Source organism: Corvus kubaryi, unplaced genomic scaffold (genome assembly GCF_017639235.1).
Source record: "Corvus kubaryi isolate FWS band 111438036 unplaced genomic scaffold, C.kubaryi_AGA036_p1.0 37396, whole genome shotgun sequence".
Lineage (NCBI taxonomy): Eukaryota > Metazoa > Chordata > Aves > Passeriformes > Corvidae > Corvus > Corvus kubaryi.
In genome coordinates, this window is record NW_024581135.1 from 14,151,394 (window position 1) to 14,175,581 (window position 24,188).

At 36.9% G+C, this 24,188-nt stretch overlaps 1 protein-coding gene across 3 annotated transcripts in view; it reads right to left on the bottom strand.

Moving 5' to 3' along the window:
* The window catches only part of MAP3K2 (mitogen-activated protein kinase kinase kinase 2), a 54,609-nt gene that overhangs the window by 14,851 nt on the left and 15,570 nt on the right, over positions 1 to 24,188 (bottom strand). The window contains exons 1-11 of one of the 3 annotated variants that reach the window (XM_042041379.1): positions 21,678 to 21,974; positions 20,486 to 20,555; positions 18,033 to 18,151; positions 16,424 to 16,464; positions 13,827 to 13,926; positions 11,917 to 12,030; positions 11,186 to 11,285; positions 10,168 to 10,298; positions 6,844 to 6,923; positions 4,887 to 4,954; positions 1,841 to 1,936 (exon numbers count right to left, since the gene is read on the bottom strand). In XM_042041379.1, coding sequence (XP_041897313.1) covers positions 1,841 to 1,936; positions 4,887 to 4,954; positions 6,844 to 6,923; positions 10,168 to 10,298; positions 11,186 to 11,285; positions 11,917 to 12,030; positions 13,827 to 13,926; positions 16,424 to 16,464; positions 18,033 to 18,151; positions 20,486 to 20,489 — 853 coding nt within the window. In that variant the 5' untranslated portion in view covers positions 20,490 to 20,555; positions 21,678 to 21,974. Of the gene's footprint in view, positions 1 to 1,840; positions 1,937 to 4,886; positions 4,955 to 6,843; positions 6,924 to 10,167; positions 10,299 to 11,185; positions 11,286 to 11,916; positions 12,031 to 13,826; positions 13,927 to 16,423; positions 16,465 to 18,032; positions 18,152 to 20,485; positions 20,556 to 21,677; positions 21,975 to 24,188 lie in introns of those variants that run through there. The other 2 variants (XM_042041380.1, XM_042041378.1) reach the window with 2 other exon arrangements.

A 24,188-nucleotide genomic window follows, 5' to 3' on the forward strand; every position in this document is an offset into this window, starting at 1 on the left:
TCTCTGATTCTTTAGGTATTACACTGGAGGAGGAGTTCTCAGAGGACTGAAGAAAGCAGATTAAAAAAACCTTTGAAATAGTAGACTCAGAGTTATACACTAGTCTGGACAATTTAAATTCCAAGAAAGATATGCAAACAAGTTATTAAGCAGTTTTATTCACCATTGAGAAGATAAGAAAGGTGATAAACCAGTCAAAATTGGTTTGTCACTAATCCAGTTTTTCCATTTCAATGGGACATTCTCACAAGCCAACTCATGAAGTATTGCAGACCACTTTACTACATAGATTATACCCAAGACAGATTCAGAGCAGCTACTAGTGATTTCTCATCACTAAGGGGAAGATAACTGAAGTGGACATCCGCAGCAGTTTATCTTTAGTCCATTTCCATACACTGTTTTAACTCATGATGTACATATGATAGAATTTAACACACTGAAATATTGCAGATGACATCATATTAAGTGTGGGTGAAAATCCATTTAAAGATAGAAATCAAAATTCACAGAGGTATTGGAAGTTGGAGATGATTCCAAAATCAGTAAGATGAGACTCAGTAAGGAACTACAATATAAATACTTAAAGAGAAATCTAATGTAAAAACTTACGAAGTGTAAAGCAATTGGTTGGCCTAAAGTCATGTAGAAAAGGATATAGGAAATGTAATCACAGACTGAAGAGCAGCCAGAATGGTGACAAGAAAGTAGGGTCATTCTGCAATATATTAATGTGACTGCTACATACCAAGGTCTGCTTATATCCTATGTTATACAAAAAGCAGCCATGAGAAAAGCCTCAGCTAAAGCAGGAGAAGAAAACTAAGGAGAGAAAACAGGTATGTGTGTGCTGTAGTGTTATATAAGGGCAATGACCAATTCTTCACTGCATTAAAATGGAGTAACTAGTTACTACTTTCATTTGCAGGAAAAATGTCTTGGGAGACAAAGAAAGTTAAGTTATAAGACAAGCTATCTTGGAAGTTGGTTACATAAAGAGAGTGAGTATGTCTTCTGCTGAAGTCAATTTAGAGTTTACTTAAAAAGTCAGTGTGACAGACCTTCGCCTCTTTAAATCTTGCCTTAGAGCAAGGGACAGGACTGAAGCTGCATTGCAGAGCTTCAGTTTGATATTTCTGTGATTCCTGTAACATAATTCCATTTATTGTTGTGCTCATTCCGCACTGCAAATGAAGCCATCTGGTCTTGGGAGAAATTTCTTCATAATACTTCTCAACTAGCACTTGACACACCCTGAAGTATGAAAATCCTTCAGCTGCTTCTCTCTACTTCCCTTAGAAATTTAACACATGTTAAATTTATATCGATGTTATTACTTCCAAACCAGTTTTGTAGACACATTAGAAGGTGCTGCCTCACATCCAACAATTTATTTTACCAGCTAATTGTTAATTCTCAGTTTAAATCACTGCTCTTAAATTTTATTTACTCTTTTAATCTAAGAAACTGTTAACAGGAACTCCACCGTACTTGGGATTTCGTAAAGCAAAACAAGAAGTGACAAAGTAACATACCTCCTTTAGATAGAAAAGGGTCACAAAGGTCAAAAGCTTATACTGGATGCTTGCGTGTGGCCAAAAATAGCAAACATTTCCACGGTTGTGCATATGAGTCAGGAATTCTGTAATCCATAACTTTACCAGAGATAAAACTACTCAGAGGTTCTATCAATCATTAGAATCTTAGCAAGTGAGTTTGGGGAAAGAATTTAAGCTTTCAATGTCTTCAATATTTTCATTTCATTAAGATCTTAAAATTTTATTCACATTTTCAGACAAGAAAAACAGATTAATAAAACTGTTGCAGTGTTCATACTTACCATCATTGTAGTCTTGTTGATGATATGAAATATGGTATCTTCTGGGATAAGTCCCCCCCTTTCCAAATTTCTCAAATATTGGGATATCATACTCTACTAGAAAATAAAAGGATTCATTTCAAAATTTAAAATGTGACAAAAGCCTGTCAAATTATTCACTCTGGTAATACAAACTTAAAATGGGGGAATGTATCAGAGGATATGAAGGGTTGAAGCATCAGAGCAAAAAGAGATTATAGAACAAAATCACACAACTCACAAGAACTAAAAGGACGTCAGTCAAAAGTCCCAAAGGATCAAGAATTCAACAGCTCAAGTGGTTTGTAACCTCTCGCTTAAAAGAATGTTGGAGGACTGAAGTATGCCTGATTACTCCTGTTTTAAAATCTTTCTAGAGGAGAAACTATTCCAAAGAATATAATTTAAAGTTGTATAAATATGAAAAACTGGTGAATGAATCAACACAGCTTGAATTACTAAAAACATCCAATAGATCCTCTTTCAAAAGTTATTGAAGGAGAAAAGTATAAGATAAGGGAGAAAGTCCCTCATGCATAAATAACTGGCTAGAAGATAAGTACATAAGGGAGGAAACAGTCAACAGTTCCACAGGAATCTGGGCTAAAACTCATGCAGTTTAATTATCCATGAACTCTCAGTATAGAACAAGGAACAGTGAGGTGACAAAATCACTCTGCAAAATAAAACCAACAGAAGAATTAGAGAAGGCCTTTAAGAGTCTGTGTGACTGGATATTAAAGTTGCAGATGAAATTCAGTGTAGGCTTCAGTAAAGGGTTGTGATAAAGACTTCCAAAAAAGCAGCACCTGAACTCTCTATTATCTGAGAAGAAAATTAAACCCTGTAAGATACACTGAACAAAGTTTTGGTCTAGACCATACCAAAGGACTTAGTAAAACTGGAAAATTTTTAAAAGTACAGAGATGATCAAAGATACAAAATTGCTTCTCCATAAGGAATGTAGGCCTCTATATACTAGAAAAGCAACAGGTCAAAGGCAGACACAGAGGTCCATAAAAAACCCAAACCAAACCAAACAAATCCAACTGAAAATCTATAACAACAACAAAAAAAGCCTTAAAAAAAAATCACAAAACACATACTTCTTCATAAAACACAATAAACTGCACAACTTTGTGTTGCAACCTACAGTTGATGCTGAGAAAGTTTATACAAGTTGAAATAGGGACAAGAAAAATTTGTAGAAGGAAAAAATCCATCAAATCATAGAAGAACATCTTGCATTTGCAGAACCCTTGAGCAATACGTGACTAGGAATATATTCTGAAAGAGGAACATTACACACCCTTCTATAGAAGCCAAGTACTGGTTGTGGCAGGAGGAAAGACTGGGCCAGATGGACTTTTTTTCTGCTTCTGTTACACATCAAATCATGAGAAGAAATATTGAATATGGAATTAATGATTGCTGTGTATCCCACTGTTAACTGGGACACCAGAATATCCCATGAGAAAAAAACCCAACAAGCCCCCGTTAAAAAATATTGTAAAACGATCTTATTAGAAAAGTAACTGTAATGAACACAAATAAACTAGATTAGGATTATACAAAAGGCAAACTAATTTCTGACACTTCCAACTCTTTTGGTACTTATCTCTGCCACCTATATGCTTCTTACACATACTTTTCATTTAAAAGTGGTGCAATCTGTTAAGCACTCTAGAATTCTAAAAAAAAAAAACCTCACCCTCAGACATTTATCTGGATAAAGCTTCAAAATCAAAATAAAAAGAAGCCTCAAAGTACGCAATAAACCAAAGAAACAAAACCCTTTTGATTTTCTGGAAGCTAATTATTGTTCAACAGCAAAGTTTTGTAGTGAGACATGACTGTGAGAAGACACTTCAGAGCCCTTTCAAGGTTACCCTCTGCACTTCGCAGCCTGAACCCTGCACAACAACTTGGATTCAAGCCAGGGTATTGCATGAAAAAAACATTAGTGGTGATGATTAATTTATAGGCACAGCCCCCAGTTCTCCATCCTTTCACTTTGCAGTGCTTTCAATTACAGAAGCCATGAGCATTTCAATGTGATCCTTATTTCACACAGAAGAAAACAAAGGCTCCATGTACTGGTTTTGGCTGGGATAGAGTTAATTTCCTTCGTAGTGGTCATGTGGTGCTACAGTTTGTATCTGTGGCCAAAATGCTGTTACTAACATAGGGATATTTTAGTTATTGCTGAAGCACATTTACACAGAATCAAGGCTTTTTTTTGCTTCACACACTGCCCAGCCAGCTGGTAGAGTGGGCTGGGAGACACAAGAAGTTGGGAAGGAACACACCTGGGACAGCTGGCCCCAACTGACCCAAGGGATCTCCCATACTATCTGAGGTTGTGCTCTTCAACAAAAGCTGGGAGAAAGACAGAGGAAGGGAGGACATTTGTAGTGATGGCATTTTGCTCTCCAAGGTAACCACTGGGAGTGATGAAGCCCTGCTTTAGTGGAAATGGCTGAACACCTGCCTGCTGATGGGAAGTGGTGATTGTTTTGTGTGTGCAGCTTTTGCTGTACTATTAAACTGCCTTTATTTTAACTCAGGAGATTTCTTACTTTTCCCCTTGGATTCTCTCCCCAATCTCATGTGGGGGAGTGAGCAAGCAGCTGTGTGGAGCTTAGCTGCCTACTGGGGTTAAACCACACCACCTCCAAATGAAAACAATTAACCACAGCTATACACCAACTTAGAGCCGGATATTACAGCCCAGTTTAACTAAGTGTTGCATGCCCCTATGCACTGCAACATTTGTTCTTTTTACAGAGGCAGTTACACTATGCACACTAAGAGTGCTGTCACACATGATAGCCTGGAAGAAAACATTTGGAATTTCTTTTATTTCCATGGTACCTTTTACTGTGTGTATTTGGTGTTGCTTTGCTTTCTTCTACCATATTGTTTGTGTGATACAATACTTCTCAATGTGAACATCCCTTCTAAGCCTTATTATTTGCAAGAGGAGCAGTTCCGGAAATCTAGTGTGTCTCCAGTGATTTTTGCCTACCTGAGAATTCCTGATGATTATCTGGATAGCTCTGTGCTCTTGGCATCCGAGACTTGGGATAGTTGTCCCTGGAAGTGTAAAAACATACAGCATCTAAATACATACTGTTAATCTAATATTTAAAACATTTAATCTTACTGTCCTCTTACTGATGAAAAGCCACTGCTATACAGGTTGCTGCACCAGTTTACAAACGTAGAACTCAATTCTAGTAGGTATCTATAACAATTGAAGATCAGTAACAATGGAAAAGCTTGCTTGTTGAGCTTAATGTAGTAAGAAAGCAACAGACTCTGTTAATGAGCAATGATATTAGTAAAAACATGAATTATCACAAGTACGGCCACAAAGGAACACTGTAATGTTTAACACCTTTATGGCAAAACACGAAGGTTTACAGACTGGCAAAATCTGTTATACAGCCTACAAAAACTCTTGAGGAAATTTAACCAAAGAAATGTAGAACCTTTTAATGAGAAAAAATATTTCCTCTTCTCTCCATGAAAGTCATAGGATTAAGAGAGTGATTTTATTGAGTTATAGAATGATGAAGAGTTTCTTGGTTCTTACATGATCACATTGTTTCTTACCTACAGTTGGTATGTAAGTCCCAGCCACCAAAAGGAATGGATGGGATTGCCAGTCAGAGTAATCGATTACAGTTTATTTCCATAAACATACCAAAACAGTGTCCTCGTTTTTCTGGTAAGAATTTCTCTAACGGGTAACAGAAGCTAAATGGAGACACAAAACCTACATCTTTGTAGGAAATATTTAAATGGAAAAAAAAAAAAAAAGGAAAACAAACTAAGTAGAGGTGACAAATTAAGTAAATAAAAACAACCAAAAGAAGTTTTGAAGAAGAAATATGAGTTGCATTAAGTTTGCTTTCTTTCCCCTTCTTCCACTCACCCCTACCCCACAAAAAAACCTAAATTTGGCAATTGGGTAAAATTTCTTTTCTGTGGAGCTACATTAAACATTGCATGTATAACCTATCACACTACAACCACAAAATACTTTTCATGTCTATTGTCTTCTTGCTTGTGAAATGCACACTAACTATTTAACTCAAAACTTTATTTGTTAGACCAAACATATTTGTGTCCTCAAACCACATATTCTCAAATGAAATGGTAGTACTGAATAATACAGCTCTGATTAATTGTCACAGGCAGTGACCTCCAACTTTTTACCTTTCCACGAATTAAATAAATATTTAATTAGCAGTGTTGTTTCGCAGTTTGAAATAAACAAAGAGCAAATCTGCACATTAAACCCAAGGTTATTTGCCTGACTACCATAAATCAAACACGAATATGTTCTGCTTGGCTTGGCTTGACAGTGACCCCCTCAAAACACAGGAGTCTCCTCAGAGGTCAATCCAAAAAGACCCCCCACAACACACACTGCCTCTTGCTGACTGGTGGGCTTTAACAAAGAAAAGTAAGTTGAAAGTTTGCAATAGGAACAAGGGGAGAGGAACAGAGAGTAATTGCAAAGGAAAGGACGTCATTGCCTGTTGAAGCCTTTAAATGATTCTACCCTCCTTCTGGAATTGGGTACCCCCTGCTTTAGCAAAGGAAAGCCTACTTAATATGGCAGTGCCTAAGAACTGTAAATTTAATGGAGTGGCTCTCTGCCAGGGAATATACACCACACATATGTAAGACCTAGCAACATGTAGTAAAAAACCTTCAGTATATTTCTTGCCGGACCTTAAGTCTAAATTTTTGCAGTTTAAATACCAATTATTTTTTTTAAAAAAGAAATCTACAGTATTTTCCATGTATTAGTAAGCAATTAAGTTTCAATAAGCTTTTATAAACATGCTATAACTTACAAAGGAATTTCTGGAAGAAGTACTGTCACTGGAGAAGAGTTGTATTTTACAGCTGAGACATTATGCAATCTAATAAAGATAAATAATGAAATAATGAATATAAATAATTTTTACCCATCTAACGGGCTGTCAAGTGAGGGGCAGCTTCCCGAGCCAGAGTTTTCAGGACTGCTCAAAGACAATGGGTCCAGCATCTAATAAATAAAAAACAAAGGAAGACCAACAAGTTCAAGGGGTTTTTTTTCAATTTTTTTTTCTAAATAGTTAAAGAGTTTTGTTATTAAACAGCTAATAAGAAACAAATCCAAATCAGATAAGGACTGGTAAAAACAGAGTGGGAAGCTTATCTGTTGCCTTCCTAAAATGAATGTTTTGGTATATTATATAACATCTATTATTTTCTATGAATTGGACACCAGTCTTTTGCTGTAAATTAAGCAGTTATGCCTCCAATTTTTATGGTCTGTGCTGCATCTTAAAGGTCCTTGGCACATACTTTGCCATACACCAATCAAGGACTTATTAAAGAAATTGGGTCCCAAAAGTGAGTTTGCACTCTGCAAACTCAAACACTTTCATGAACTCTGTATTGGTGTCATAGGTTAGCAAGCATAGTCCCGGAAGGGACGTCCTTGCTAAGGGGTGCTTACAGTTTCCTCTGGGAACTGACAGAACCTATCAGCTGGCCAGTTTGAATATGGACAATTCTCTAAGCCACTTAAAGTTGTGATCACCTCTGTGATCCACATTTAAGAATAGGCAAACTCCCCCTCCAAGCTCTCTCTCGTTTCCGGCGCTGGGACAGGTGGCTGCAGGGCCCGAGCAGGGCCCAGTGGGCCCGGCCAGGCCCTGCTTGGGCCAGGCCACGGCCATCCTGGAGCCGATGGACCTGTTCCAGCCGTGGAACCCCCCCCCACTGCCTTGCCGTGGGCAGCCGGAGCGGCTCGGCTCTCCCCCCTCTCCACTTCGATAAGAAAAATTCAACATTCCAGCTGCAAAGCTGCAAGGCCGAGGTGAGATTAACCCTTTTACTGCTGTGAAGAGCTGAAAACCTGAGGGAAGAGAGAGAGGAGATGCTTAAAGCTGAAATTCTGTTGTGAAGCTATGATATATCAGAGTATCCTGTTGTAATTTCATGAAGATATGGGGGGTGGAGTGTTCAACTCGTGAGCAAAAGCACCTGCGCTGAGATAGGCAGATGCTGACGCAGCTGTAATTTCATGAGAAGTTTGGACAGGGAGAGATGAACCAGATGAGGACTTTTGCTCCAAACGGGAAAGGAGAAAACCTCAGTCCGTAGAGATGAACCAGATGAGGACTTTTGCTCCGAACGGGAAAGGAGAAAACCTCAGTCCGTAGAGATGCTCCCAGAGATAGTCCTAAAGATGAAGATGATGAAGACCCTTTGCTCCCAGGGAAGGAGAAGGGCCTCTGTTTTTGTTTCTGAACGGCTCAACCTTAAAATTGTACCCCAAAAAACTTCAAGAGTGGACCCTCGAAGGCAGTTGCGGGAAAAGCTGCAAGTCGGGGGAAAGGACTCACACGCAGGCAGAGAGACTCCTCTTCCTAAATGGACTGAACGATATTTGGAAGTGGGCGGCTGTCTCGTTGTGATAATGTTTTCATAGCATGAGCAAGAAGAGACTTCTCTTTCTAAATGGACTGAACAAGGTTATTATGGAAGTGGTAAACAGACTGAACATCTTAAGGGTTGTCTTTTCACATTGTCAGTGGGAGAAGGGAGGAAGGTGGGGGGAGGAGGAGAGTTCTGAAGGTGGTATAATTTTTTTTCCTTCTTCTTTTAGGTCTGTTAATAAACTTGTTTATATTCTTTCAAGTTTGGTGCCTGTTTTGCATTTCTCCTAACTCTTATCTCACAGCAGATAAACAGTAATGAGTATTTTGGACCAAACCACTACAATTGGGGAGAACAACATTTATCACAGGCTCAGCATTTTTATAACTCTTGTCTCATGCTGAACAGTGTGTCTAAACAAGGGAAGAAAGGGAAGAAAGCCCATCTGGAGCCACACTGGTTACCTCTCTAACCCAATGTACTATGGCCCAACTGGCAGCCCATGGGTTTTACCCAAGCCCCCGCCATCTCCTACAGAAAGTGTGGGGTCTGCTGTCAGAGTGCAAATAGCTGTGCTCAGGCTGATCAACAGCAGAGCAGAGCAAAACCCTCCACTCCCAAATTCCCTTCTTGTCTTTGTCGGGCAGGCTGTGACAGATGAAGGTAGCATGGCCAACACTTGCCAAGGTGATGTGGCAATGCAGGGGGAAGGGAGCAAACAGAATTTGTGAGTTCTCATTCCCTCAAATTGGCCCTTGAAGCTGCTTAGGTTGAACTAACCTGGCTTCCTATGAAAGTAAAATTCATTAATTTAAACCTGCTGACAGCTCACACAGCTATGCATACACGACAGGTTATATATACATTTCTGGAATACTTAGGAGTGAATGGACATCCCAGGCTTCAGGGATCATCTGTCTGTCTGACCAGTCAGTGACCAGAAATTACTTTGCCCAGGCCAAAAGTAATTATTTCACTGGAATGAATCCAAACCTGGGCTGGATTTGACCACATGGCTATGATAATGAATAGCCCTGGTCTGGAAAGCAGGAGATTCAGCCTCTATTCTCAGCTCGGCCATTAAAATTGTGCAACAAATTGCACTGTCCCTTTGCCTTTATTTTTACTTTATCATCTGTCTCTCATTTAGTCAGCTCATAAAAACTGTTGCCTCTTGCCATTTGTAAATACACTGCCAATGTCAACAACAACTTGAAGAGATTTCGGTATGCAGCATTATTTTTCCTTCCTCCTTGAAACATCTCTTTCTCCATTACCAATTCTGTGAGCAGTTACATTCCTGCTTCTTTTCCTGCTGTTTTGAAGGGCAATTTTTACATTCAGAGAGCAGGATTTTTTTTCCTCACACAGAATTACAGAATATTCTGAGTTGGAAGGAACCCACAAGGATCACTGAGTCCAACTCTGAAATATCAACTGAGTCCAAATAATTCTGACAGATCCAAACTCTTTCTTATATCTCCTTTTAATTACCTGGAAAAGCTGTAAAGCTGGTCTAGCTTACATATCATTCTCATTAAAATAAAGGGGCTTGTGCTTTCTAATGTAGACATCTCTGCAGTTATTCCTATCTAGCACTATCTCACTCCACTATTGTGGCAGTTAAGAATATTGTCTTTCTCCTTGTAACAATGTATTTAAGAAATTGAAGAGACACAAAAAAACCCAACCAAGTTCTGCAAGACTAAACAGCACAATTATTTCAACCTTATGTCATCAATCAAGTTTTCAGGAGTTATCACAAATTTTTTTGCTGTTCTTTCTAATAATTCCATATCCTTCTTGAACAGCAGTATTTCATAAATCAACAAAAACTTTAATTTCAATAATCACAGATGTACCTGATCCATGCTTTCTGGAATGAATTCACCCTCACTGTTGATACTGGTGAAGGACCCATTTCGAGCCACCTGATGCAGCTCATCTGGAATGTATCCTGGGGGCGGTGAACTCCTATCACGAGTATTAGAACCTTTTGAAAGAAAAGGGCCAGTCAGAGTCTCTCCACTAACCCAGAATTCAAGGGCTTTATTCAAATGCTTCACAGGCACTGAGCCTACCTGGATCCCTCATGGCTTTAGGAATTCCCCAAATGCCTGTGCAATACAAGACTTAAGTATAGCATTTAAAATCTGCAATTGAGAAATTACGAACTTTGGGGCAGAGTTGCCTCAATGACATTAAAGAGAATTTTCATTATACAGGAACAGAAATATAATTTGCCCACACATCTAGCTGGCTAAATTCCTTCTTTTGAACAAAATCAAAATTGAAACCCTTCCATCCATGTCAACTAATCCTTTCCAGCTCTTGAGAATTTCAGTTTTTCTTTGTCGAATATTACGTCTGTAAGAACATAAATACATACATTCATAATAAATGCATAGTAAGTTAAATTGCCTGGAAAATTATTCATTAAGCTCTCTAGTTTCATAATTAGATTTGGAAGTTAACATCACACCAACTTTAAAACATGAATAAGCAAAAAGGTTCTATCAATCCCAAAATCAGTATCTTAAACAAATGCTCACACATGAAAAAATATGGGGGTCCTAAACTGAGCAAGGAAACACACTGCCATATAAGCAGATTTTTCAGTAGCTCATTCCTGTATCTGAAAATACCCTGAAATAACTCTAAATACTCTTATTTACTTGTGGGGTTTTTCTGATAATTTTCTGTATTATATATATTTAAAACACTTGTCTCAATATTCAAAATCCCCTCCCCCAAGTGCAAATTCTGTACTAGAGTCATTGATGAGTAGAAGAGACATTCTGTGTTGAGAGCAAAATTCTCTTGAAGAGAATGCTATAAAAGATGTTTTTACAATTAAAGCTATTGAAATGTGCAGCTTACCTATTACAGACAGTCGCCTTTTTCTGTCTGTCACACCAAACACCGTATTATCTAAATCTTCCAGTGAGGGCAAGGGTTCCACGTTATTTACACTGGGTGACTAAAAAGGCAAAAGTATTACAACCTGCAGTTACCACTTTACCTTCTGGACAATGAAAGTACTTTGTAAATTTTATATGCTTTGTGCGGTACATTCTGTTTTTCAAGCAGTCAAAAAAGCAGCTTGCTGATTTACATCACAATTTATCTATTTTAGTAACTCATTTGTACTCTTTTAAAATTTATTTTCAATATGCACCAGTATACAAATCCTATGAATATCAATGCCATGATTTGTTAGATAATACCAAAGTACCTCAGCATTTAGTCTATAGACCACTAGTCTTTGCTACAACAAACACTGAACTTCCCACAAAGAAGTGTCACCAACCTATGACTTAAAGAACAGTTTCGAGTAACTACCATTACTTAAATTCTATATGCTTTTTTAAAAATCATTCTACTAAGGCACACTTTTCTACCACTGTAGGGAAGGCAAACAAAAAGACAGGAACAGGATCTAGGAAAGAGTTAAAACTGAGTCAGTACAAAATGCTAATAGATGCTTAAAGTGAAATGAAGAAGCAATCAGTATTACATTCAATTGGAAAAATGCCATCTTTAAGAAAAGATACAAATTGTACTTTGTTTTGAAAACCGAGGAAAAAGATATTTAGCATGTCAACTCATACCTGTGTATTTCCATGTATTACAAGCAGTATCTTGAGACTTTTCATATGTACACTACGGTCAAGTAGTTCAACAGCTTTGTCCAGGTCATCCTGTGTGGTTAATGGAATTACAAGCTACAAAAAGAGGGGCAGGGGGAAAAAAGTCTTAAACAGGACACGAGAAAGAAATGAGGAAGTCAAGTGCAGAGTAAACAAACAGAATCTCTTCTTTCGTACCAAACAACTTGAAAATAAACTTCATTAAATGATCCCCTCAAGTATTAAAAGTCTGCAGTTCAATCTCAACACTTCCTTCAGATGCCTTTACTAAGGACAGCATGGTGGAACAAGTCCTCACAAGAAGCAACCAGTTTGCATATATAGAACTAAATATCCAAAAGTTTCAGCAAAATGGGTACGATTCAGTCAATGCCTAAATTAACACAAGTCTGTAAGATAAATAAAAGTCCTATTTTATAGAGCATAAAGCACATTTTTGTATCCCAACTATTACAACTATACTTGTTTAAAATTGCATCACTAACAGAATTTCTCCATTGAAAACCAGAGTTTGTTAAGGATCCACATGCAACAACTATAGTCCTCACTAGAATCTTACTTGGATCTAATTAATTAGAATTAATTTGGCATACACGTATCTTTAGAACAGAAAACTATGCCATTAATGTGCAGCTGAGATCTGAATTCTGTTACAATTTAAACTGGACTTGTGTTTCAGGAGTGTAAATTATAGCTTCCGCTTGCAACAAAGGAACAACAGAATACAGATTTTAAAACCTATTCTACTTGTAAACAGCCTCAGTCAATGATGCTTCAATGAAACATCAGTCAAAATACAGGACTTTTATACAAAAAGAGTTGGAATGAGGAGGAAGATCTTGATAAAATGAAGAGTGTGCTTATTTGTTAAATTGCACTTTTAATGCCAGTGATACATTTTTACCATCCCGTTTCTCAAAGGTGATGGGATGATTTGCCAGCTAGTGCAGAAGTTAAGAAGTAGAAAACCTACTCAAATGCCTAAAAATCTACCAGTGGAAGGAGCTGAGGCTAAAACATTATGAAGTGCTATTTCTTCTGGCCATCCTAATCTCCAAAAGCCTTCTGTTGGAATTCTTCGTTTTGAGGATCAGTTTCACAGAAGTGCCTGGTAATGCAGTGAGTAACCAACAAACAGCAATCACTGGCATTTTCTTCTGCAAAGATGCAGAATACATACAGCAGTTGCATTGTGCATAACCAAGCACATGAATAATCCTTCATGCACTTTGCTGACTCAAGACAAAAGACAGATGTAACCCCTATGAATGGATCCTGCATCTGTAAATACGGTTGCTATTAGTAATTCCATGCCTACTTCTAAAGGAAAGCCAGAAGTAATACTAATCAGGCATAAGTGGCTGGACAGGGCTGGCCCTGTTACCAAGAAATCTTTGGGAACCAGCCACTTTAAGAGGAGCAACAGTTAAGCCTAGTTGTCCAATCTACACATTAACTAAATGCAGCATTCTAGCAGCTACCTAGCAAGATTAATCCTTGAAGAAAAGGATTTACAAGAAAGGATAAATGCTATTTCAAATTGACAAACATGACAAAGCTCAAGGAGGTGAAGACTTTTCCAAAGACACACAACAGAGCTGTGGCAGATCAGGAAGACAATTTACCCATTCCTAAACAAGTCGGAGACTTCATTATGATATAACACTACTCATTAAACATTTCATGCATTTCCTGCCTATCTGACTTTGGACAAGACTTTGAGAAAAAACGCACACACATACTAGAAATCTGGGGTTTTTTCACAGGAGTAAGTTTTGTCACAGAAGTGGTTCCCACTACTTACAAGAGCAAATTTCAGCCTTAAAATGATCAATGTCCAAGGCAAGAATTTAGAGGACACAGAATATTACCTCATTATTGCTGTAATGTAAATCCATAGTCTGTCCAAAAGCAACTTTAGCTTTAGCTGCAAGATCTTCAAGTTTAACAGGCCTCGGTAATTGCAGGATCCTGAAACACAATTTAAGTTATAAAGAATTTCTGTCCACTACTTATGAAAATCTGGCAACTCATTACTTAAGAACTATCTCAGAACTAAATTTATTACTAAAAAGACTGTAAGAGGTTATACTTTATTCCCTGTGCTCCATATTCTGAGACTTTCAAAAAAGAAAGAAAAGCAGTGAAAAAGCTAAAAGGGATAATCAGACACAGAATTAGATTTCATTATGACTATTTTACTTGCTTCCATATGGCATGCTTAAGGTTTTGCAAGACTCAGTTTCAGAGGGGAATTCTTAGAAATTTCTACATTTTTCCACTTGAGAAAACTAATACGGAGTACCCCAGGCTGACAAGCATAAGCATCAGAAAGGAATTACTCCTGTAGTCCCCATTTTTTGGAAATCCAAAAGACTATCTTACCTGAGGAAGGTAACTAAATGTCACCATCTTTACCATAATGAACTACACACTCAAACTGCCCAGTCCATCACTAACTGTGCTTCAAGTGTGCTCCTGAAAGAATGGTGCAGTTGTAGGTCAACAACTTAGATTTTCTATTAACTCAATGTCCCATCAAACCGATTAGCCCAAACTGCCTATAACTAACCTTTTTCCTATAGAAAACCGTTGTCTTTTTTGAGATACTAGAGCATTAAACAAAAAAGAGCTTTAAATAGTGACTAAGCTATTAAGGTACATTGAATTCACATTCAAAAAGAAAGAGCACTCAAATTCTGTGAAGCAGAAAAGTTAGCAAAGGGGACCTGTCTTTTTCATGTGTAGTTCAGTTAGTAGTACACTGGTTTGGGGGACAACTTTTCTCACTGAAATGAGGCTAGAAGCCAGACCACTTCCAATTAAAAATGTTTGTTAAAAAATCTTTTAAAAAATACCCTAAACAAGCAAACAACAAACAAAGCCCCCAAAAAACCAACCAACACCAATTCTCACTGTAGTTAACAATCTGGGCAGCAAGCCTGCAATTCTACCCATCACACTCCTTGGAACAAAGTGCCACATTCACCACTAAAAGCAAGTCTAGAATCACTTCTCTTTTCCACTTCCCATTTTAAAAACTAGTTAAGCCATTGCGTAACTTTTTTTTCTTGCATCATTTCTTTACTTGATCTTCAGAGCTACATGCTCAGGCAAACAGAAGTATTACAACACATGCTGAGCAATGAGCCTAGGCTGCCCCGTACCCCTGGGCAAGCAGGCTAAAGTCACTTGGGACAGCTCATAACAGAGCTAGGCTCATGAGCTTAAAAACTTGGGAAAGGTATTTTTTCACACACTGACTTTATGCTTGTATTAATAATGAATTGATTAACTTAGTCCACTGTGAAAGTGAAATATGATGAACTGCAAAAGTACTGTCTATGCAGACTGGCAGCAAGTAAACATTTCTCTGTTTTAAATTCATGCTTCCTCTTATTTCACAAGAAATTGTTAGGTAGAAGAGACCTCAATTTTCAAAGCCTTCAAAAAGACTTATTCCCTCCAAATTACTTAGAGCACTCAGCCATTACTGATGCACTTTTACATGTGATGTTCGGAGGAGTGATAGGAAGAAGCTGAAGAATGTTGATACCTAGGGAACACTGCTCTTTCACTGCTCCATGTGAACGGAGAGCACATCCTATAATCAGCATGGATACACACTCAACTACTGCCTGTCACACTAAGGGCTGCCCAGAACTATTAAAGGTTTTATTTGAAGCCTATTTTATTTAAGGAATTTATTATTTCTATTAAGAATAGCATGCCCAGGATATTATTTCCTTTTTCTGTAAGTATTTTCAAAGACCTTATTCTATAATAATTTCTCTGTAGGTAGAATGAAATTTTGTACTTTCAGAGAGAGACAGGCAAAACAAATTGTCAACAAACCAGTTCTTCGTGGAATTATACACCAAATTCTGTAAAAGCTTTTGAGCACTCACCAGAGAGGAGATTATATAGAGACAGACGTTTATATACTTTAAGCAGGTGCATCATCCACCTCTCATAAACAAAATACAAATAAATTTTAACTGACTAAATGAAAACAATCTAATAATTTTCCCCTTACAGTTGTCAGACTGGCACTCCTGAAGTACAATCCAAGCTCTTCCTCTGGGTATTACAGTAACAATAAATTATCATGCAATTATTACACACACGGTGAAGGACAAAAATTTATTTTCTGGTCTATTCAAACTTGAGATCTATTCTAGAGATCTAAGTAATTGTTCAGGACTACAAACATCTATCTGAAGGGTAAGCAAATGAAGGATATTACATCCGACATAGTTACAGTATAATATTTAGGTATTTATGCATACTTAGAACCCACATTTTAAACAGTTAATTCTCTTTAAATTGTGTTCATATCAAAATTAAATTTAAGCTCAAACAAAAAAAACTTAGAGAACTGAAACACTTCAAACTGTTAATTTGAAATTTTATGACAAGAGCACAACAAAACTCTGTAAATAATTAAGAGACAAGACTGTTTCCTTACCTCTTTTCACCTCGATGTTCAAATTTGACTCTAACATCGTTCTGTAAGAAAAGAGATAAAGGAACCACTATTAGTTTGTTATCACCTCTTTTGATGAAGCCCATGAACTCTCATTCAATAGTCTTACACTAGAACTAAATTCCCTATTAATTTTATGTCCTTTCCAACATATCAAGTATTTTAACAAGCTACTTCTGCTGAGGTACGTGATAGCGGCTTAAAGAGTTAAAAACCAGAAAGTGTTAAAAATACAAAAACTTATTCTGAAGTACAATGAATGCTTCTGTAAATAAACACATTATTTTCTATCAATATATGTTAATGTAACAGATTTATGACTTCATATTTAATGTGGAACTGGTTATCAAAGAATTCTCTATCCTGAATAGGCAGATAGCTCTAGCTACCAATAAAATGTTTTTACGTATACTTTGCAGCTGAGCACTCCAGGCCTAAGAAACATATCTTGTTTCATAAGCATTACCATAGAAACCCACATGTGTAATACATTTCCCAATAACCATATCTGTATATATTTGCAGCTACATGGAAATAAAATTGCTTTGCAAAATCATCATTTTAAGAATCAAATTGTATTAGCAACTATTGCAGGAAAAACAATAATGCCTTCAGCCACAAAGTTTATCCAAGTAATAATGTTTCATCTTCCAAAAGAACTGATTTACAAATGATTACTTCCAAAATCCACAAATTGAAACAGTGATAAACATGTCTTCTAACTTCCTAAACATGCATTATACTCAATTCATTTTGGATCATACATGCATGTTACCACTATGCCTAAAGGCACAGCTCAGATGTGGGTTCCACAACAGTAGCAAAGCTCCACTGTGTTATACACTGAACTCTCAAAACTTTCAAAGCACAGAATGAAAAATTTATAGCCATCTGGTTTTGACAGTTTAAGAGGCAAATATATCTGAATAGTTTGATTTTTAAAAGGTTAAAATAAGCACGAACTGAAGTTTATTGAACTGTAAACTATGGATCCAATCAAATGAACATACAATTAACTCAATTTGGGTAGAAGTCTACATCCTCTCCTACTCTATCTACATAGTAGTTCAAACCTATCAATTAAGTATTTACTAGTTTTCCATTTGTGTTCAGTATGTACAGAAAAAAAACGCAGCTGGAAAGAACTCTCATTTCCAGCACACGAACAAGAAATTGAGGCCAAAGATGCAGTAAAAGAGTTTAAGCATATTTCTGCTTCTGTCCTGACATTCTTTGGTATGATATAGGTGACAACTGGGTAATCTACTAAACCCATAAATTTATTCCTCGGTATTTTAAAATAGAATCATTCCAATATAATAATAGCAACAGCTATAAAATCACTTTACATATAGTATAAATACCTCTATAATCTTCAATTTATTTATTTAAGCATACACTATGACCTGCTCTGAAATGCCACCATTTCATTTTGCTGCTAATAGAAGAACATGAACAAAGAAAATGGCAGCACATGTGGGAGACTAACAGCTCATTCTGGTATGCTCACTGGTCTGGCAAGAAAAATAATTACAGAAGTCACAGCAGGACATCCCATGTTTAGTACATTAGTGAGGATATTGAAGATTACCTGTTTCTTAGGCGAAGATGACTTTGGTTTTCCTGTTTCTTGCTGGGGCAATACAGGACGACTGGCCTTATGAAGCACAGCCAAATCCTGCATGATTGAATTCAAAGCTTGCTGCTCATCTGCTCAGGGAAAAAGACCAGACAAGTGTAAAAGACTTACTTTTGAAGGGCATTACTGTCTAATTTCACAATTAGACAGGCATTAGTCTAAAGGTCTAAAACCTAAGAGTCTGCATTACACTTCAATACATAATTGCCAAATTTAAAAAAAATCGTTGCCACATTGCAAACATTTTTATTTTATTTATCATTAACAGTGCTTAAGGAAATAAACAGCTTAATCAGTAACCGTAAATTCAGTAACAGGTATAAAAAACCTGAAGTCATAACAAAGACTAAACTTTATACAGCTACAGGCTGTATTAATAAGAGAAAGGGGATGCAGGGGAAAGCCTTGTCTACTTCAATTCAAATAATATCCATTGATTTTTACTAGAAATAATACTTCCCGCTCCCTTCCATAAAACAAAGAATAAAAGCAAGTTCCTTTGAACTACTTCTCCTCTGTCCTGAACAGGTATGATCATGCCCACAGGAAGCATACACAAACTCCCACATGAACACCTCAACTGCCTGAGCATCTGCTGATAGCCCATGGAGCATTACAAAAATCCAAAACAAAAACCCCACCGCAACAAAAAACCAATCCACAAACCAAAACCAAAATACCACATAACTTTACCAGGACTGAAAATACAGACAGCTTTAGGGCTTAAAGGAAGAATTCACACGGAGAATCAGAAGCACTGAACCCAGGGGACAATTTAGGGACAGGAATGCTACATAACTTAGGCTTCAAGTTTACAAAAAATCCTAAATCTGACCATCTGCTGCAGCTGTGATGTCCTGATGTCCTGTTAGACAAGATTTGCCATAGAACTGCAATGCTCCTTTAGCCAGGAAAGCACTTAGGAACTCAAAAGCCTGTACATACAACACTAAGAGAAATTTATTTCTATTATTTTGTATTAATTTCTTGCCACAGCAATAGTACTGCACTCAGTATGTATCAAGAACACTGGATAACGAAATTTATCTCCAGAGGTGTTGACTGTGTGCCTTCATGCTCCTTCACAATGGATATGTTTGTTGAAGAATTCATTGCTAAATGCTGTGATTTACAAAGAACCATATTTCTCAAACATGGACCGGAGAAAAGCTCAGCATTGAAAGCAGCAAGCAAGCATCCCATGTATGCAGCAACAATGAGAATTCCTTCACATTCGATTAAAATATAACCAAATATATTTATCATATAAGGAAATTGTGGGTTTTAAGTGTTCTAATTTAACAGATTCCTTACGGATCAGAAAGCTGGTCTGAAAATTAGTAACTTTGATCATCACTCCTGCTGTCATTATTCATAACTCTACTAAGATGTGCAAATCTATAAAAGCAAGTTTTACCAGCAATATTTAATGGCAGAACTGAAGGTGCTCTTGCAGCTCAGTTACTCATTTCTCACACTAAAACACACTTCAAAATTTGCCAGAGTTAAAACAGTTGAACTATTTTATTGTGTTATGGCCTATTCTAGTGTTCAGCAATGCAAAAAGTAAAATAATGCTTTAGCAGTTGGTTGGAGTTCCCAGTGGTCACTAGATTGCATATTTTATACAAAAGAAACCAAAGTACTGTGGCAAAGCATCTACAGTTACTAAATATCCACTATGACTCAACAATCCTTTCTCTCACACGAAACATTGGATAATATCAGAAATCTGAAGAGTGCTGTATTCCTAGATTGAGCAACTTGATTGTTAAGCATAAAGTTAGAAAAAATAAGCATAACATTAAAAGATAAACAAAAGCAATACAAAAATGTGTGTGGTGTAGTTGGTTGGTTTGCTGGGATTTTTTGGAGGGAGCAGATAAATGATTACAGTAACATGGTCAACTCACTAAAAACAAACAACCTGAAAAACTGACATACAATTTAAAGTAAAACAAATGTGCTACATAACTAGAACAACACAGGCCCTCTACACAGAAGTAGCTTTGCACTGTAATGACACAAGGCAATGAGATAAAATTCTTATACACAGACTTTGTGTTTTGAGTTTGGTTCTTTCTAACAGCCATTACCACTTAGAGCACAGTAAGTATTGCTCAGTACCCTAATACCATGAACCTCAATTTCCTAAACTTGAATCTGTAAGTTATCACATAATGAGGGAAAAGTACTATGTTGCAAGGAAGGAAAACAAACAAACGAAACCCCCCAAAAAATCAACCAAACAAAAAAATCCAACCCAAATCCAAAAACCAAAAGGAGTATTTTCAATACTAGCAAAGCTGCTCAACACTGCCTTTCATGTAGTTGCTACACTGTGTTAAACAGCCAAAGCACACGTTTCGTAGGAACAGTAGTAAATTTTTATACAGAAGATTTACCCATTATGGCAGTGAGTCTGAAAACTCAAACTTCAGGGAAATGGTTGCTTCATTAGCATTATTTTATTTCCTGAAATGCAAAACCAAAAAGCCCACAATTACTAAAGTTGTCAAAGCCATGTAAAACAGTCAACTTTTCATTGTTTATAGGCAGTTTTTCTAAAATTCTACATAGCAAACACGCATATAAACTACAAATAAGCTTGCATAAACACACATATGATGGGTGGAAAAAACAGATATTGCCCCCAAAGCCTCACCAGCCTGAGTAACATCTATAATTTCTGAATACACAAAGCCTGAGCTAAATACTCTTCTAGACTTCATCCGATTTTAATCTCTACCTACACCCCCAAATGATGATTAGATTAGTAGCTTAATTAACAGTAACACTCTACTACATGGGCTACCCACAACTCCAGATTATTAAGAACCAATTCTTTTTCTACAGGTCCCTGTAACTGCTGTTCAAAGTTCTGTGTTCAGAACTACATACAGATAGTTCATATCTATAAATACACGTGAAACTCACAGCACAGATCAAGAGTCGTCAATACCTACTGATTACATAAACTAGAAAACTTCAAGTGTTATTTTTCATCATAATTCAAGAACATAACACAGATATCCTAACTTCCCTGAAAGCAAATGGCTCTGGAAGACACCAGGTATTAACTTTTAATATTCAATATATGTTATCCAGAAAAGCAGAAACATAAGGGCCACATTTATGAACAAATCCAGTCTATCACAGTATCTTCAAAATTGGCCAATTGAAAAAAAAAAAACAACCCAATAATGAAGGATGAATTAAAATAATCTTTCTATAAGATGCCATTATGGAGCTTAACAGCAAAAAACTAAACACATCTCTCTAAACAGAGATGATTTGTTGTAATACAGACTAACACAACAAAAAAAAAGTAGGTTTTTTTTAATTCAAGATAATAAAACTCTCTAATTTCTTAAGCAGTCACTGTAAAGAAGTAAGGAGGGCCGGTGTCCCTCCTCCTGTTTGTTGGCTGCAGTGGACCATCCTTCCTTCTGACTCAAGAGACGAAAGATCTACCCTACTCTGATAAAACAGATGATTTCCCTGCAAGTTCATTCAAGGAGCTACATCAATAGAGTATGACTCATTTTTTTCTCCTTTTTTAAACGAAAGTTATTTTCTTATGGTTTAGTTTCTTACCAGTGTGAAATGACCCCTGATGCCACCATAGGGCAACCAGTGGGAGCACATAGCTGAGAACAGAGGGGAGGTGGGCCAGCTCTTTCAGCACCAGCAAGGTTTCTTGCTTGAATATTCTGCCAATTTTGTAGGTAATAACGAATTAATTGCAGTTTTCCAAAAGATTTCTGAGCATCTTCAATTAGGCATATAAGAGTTTTCAGCACCGTCTCTTACATCCTTATTTCATGAAAACAGTCTTTTTGAGCAGCATTCATTTCAGTGGAACTAGAAAGCTTCAAGTACTTATGGCATATTTTTCAGAAAGAAATTTGGACTTGGGAGCCATGTGAAGGTCTCTGCAGGATACTGCCTTTTACCTATATATCAGATGAGTCACCTACTACCATCTATTACAAGCTCCATAATAACCAAGAGCAGCTTGGGCTTCTAAGGAAAACCCAGAGCTCCCACTACGTAATCAGAAACCAGTTCCATTAAAGAGCACACAAAAGAGCACATGAGAACGAAAAGAAAGCTGAAAATACAGTTGATGTGTATTCTGAGTTACATACTCCCAAGTCTATGGACAGCCTCACAACAGTACCTGAAACAGCCTCCAAGTACTGGGGGAAAGAAACTCCCATCTAATGCTTTGTAAAGTATTAAAACCTCTAAGAGTGTGAAAAGTAAACCTGGCCTGGGCTGCCAACAGCCTCAGACAACTTTTACTACTAATGGGGTCTTCAGTCTCTTGATACCACCACAGCAGGAGACAGAAAAATCTGTTTCAAAAAAAAAAACCCCAAAACAAGCAAACAAAAAAAGAAAACAGTTCTGCTGCTCTGTAACACAAAAGGAAACTCATGAAGACAAAGAAAGCAGGGGATTTGTACTAATCTTCAGAGAGGAAAATGGGCTGAATTTTCACTTATTTGCTGAATGATAGTGGCCAATATCACTCAAAATAAGGACTGTATCTTCGGTCTTTGCTCTCACTCAAGATGCCAGGAGATCTGATTTACTTATTGAAGTGGGATTAATTGCCTTTATGGCCTTAAATATCAGAACTAACATTTTTTCCCCATGAGCGATTCTTTGCATCTTTTGCATCCCCGAGAATTCAAAAAAGAACATATATTAAACGATTTCCTATGCTACGTTTTTTGTATCAGCAATTGTCTTGGAGAATCTTCCAAAAAATTATTCCCTAAAGTGCTTATAAAACATCTTTTTAATTCTGTATTTGATCCAACTGTCTTAAAATGAAAGCTAATACCATTTTCATAAAATGTCTGTTTTAATTAGCTGTCTTAATACATAAAACATAACAATGTATTTCATGACTTTGGATGACGTACTGCTGTAGTGTTTCTTTGTAAGCATTTCAAAGAAATACAATAGTTCTGTGAGGCATTTTAAATCTTCTACCACACCTGAAGAAAATAAAACCAACTTATATCTCCACACAAAAACACCCCTCACATTCTTCCTCAACCTAGCTGAAAAAACCCCAAAACTTGGAAGCTGAAGATAATTGAGCTTAAGGGCACACACAGGGCTGAAGAACAAACATCTTAGGAAACTTCTCCTCCAAGTTCCTCCAGCTACAAGAACTCATTCTTTAGTATTAATCTGTGACATGTCTCACTAGAACATAAGATAATAAGCTAGCATCCATATATTTCCCCCTCCAGTTCCTTCTTATTCCTTAAAAGGAAAGAAGCCAACTTAAGAAAATTAAATTTCTCTGAATAACTTATGTTTCTTACTTTATCGCTCCTTTTAACAAAAATTCTCTGTTCAAACATGAAGTATAATCAGTCACCTTAACAACCTCTGTGTTAGCATTTAGCGTTACTTTAAAAATAAGCTAGCAACATTAACATTTCAATTAGAAACATGACTCTGACCCAATTTTATGAAGACCTTTATGAATTCACCTTGGGAAATGAAAAAAGACTTCTGTTTTTAACTGATCATTTTCACAATGGGCTATAACAACACGGTGGTTGTGGAGAGTGAGTAAAAGGAAGCTAACAAAAATCAACATTTTTTAAACAAGCATATATACATTCAGTAGAAAGGTAAAAAAGCATACCCTAATCCCTGGTTGCAAAGTAGCATCAGTACAGCGCACACACAAGAGTAGATTACAATCCAAGACAAAAAAAAAGGAAGTGAAATAAAAAATTGAAACTCGGAGTAAGACTCAGGAGAAGCAAAGGCTGCAAAACACAAAGAGCAGATGCAAAGGTAGAATAAAATTATGTCAAGGTCTTGCAGAGAGACACAAGCAGCCTGAATTTGAATATAATTAAAGAAGGGATGACAGAGTGAATTTCAAAAAGGTGTTTGCTACTCTTATCACATCATCAAAGAAGAATATCCTAGCAACAGAATTTTGGATATAAGGGTGGAGAGATGCTGATTCATATTCATGATTCACTTCCCACCAGCCACCTTCCAGAGTCTGGAAGTCTTTCAGAATCTGAGAAAGCTAAAAACAATTTCCAAGAATCACCTGGATAT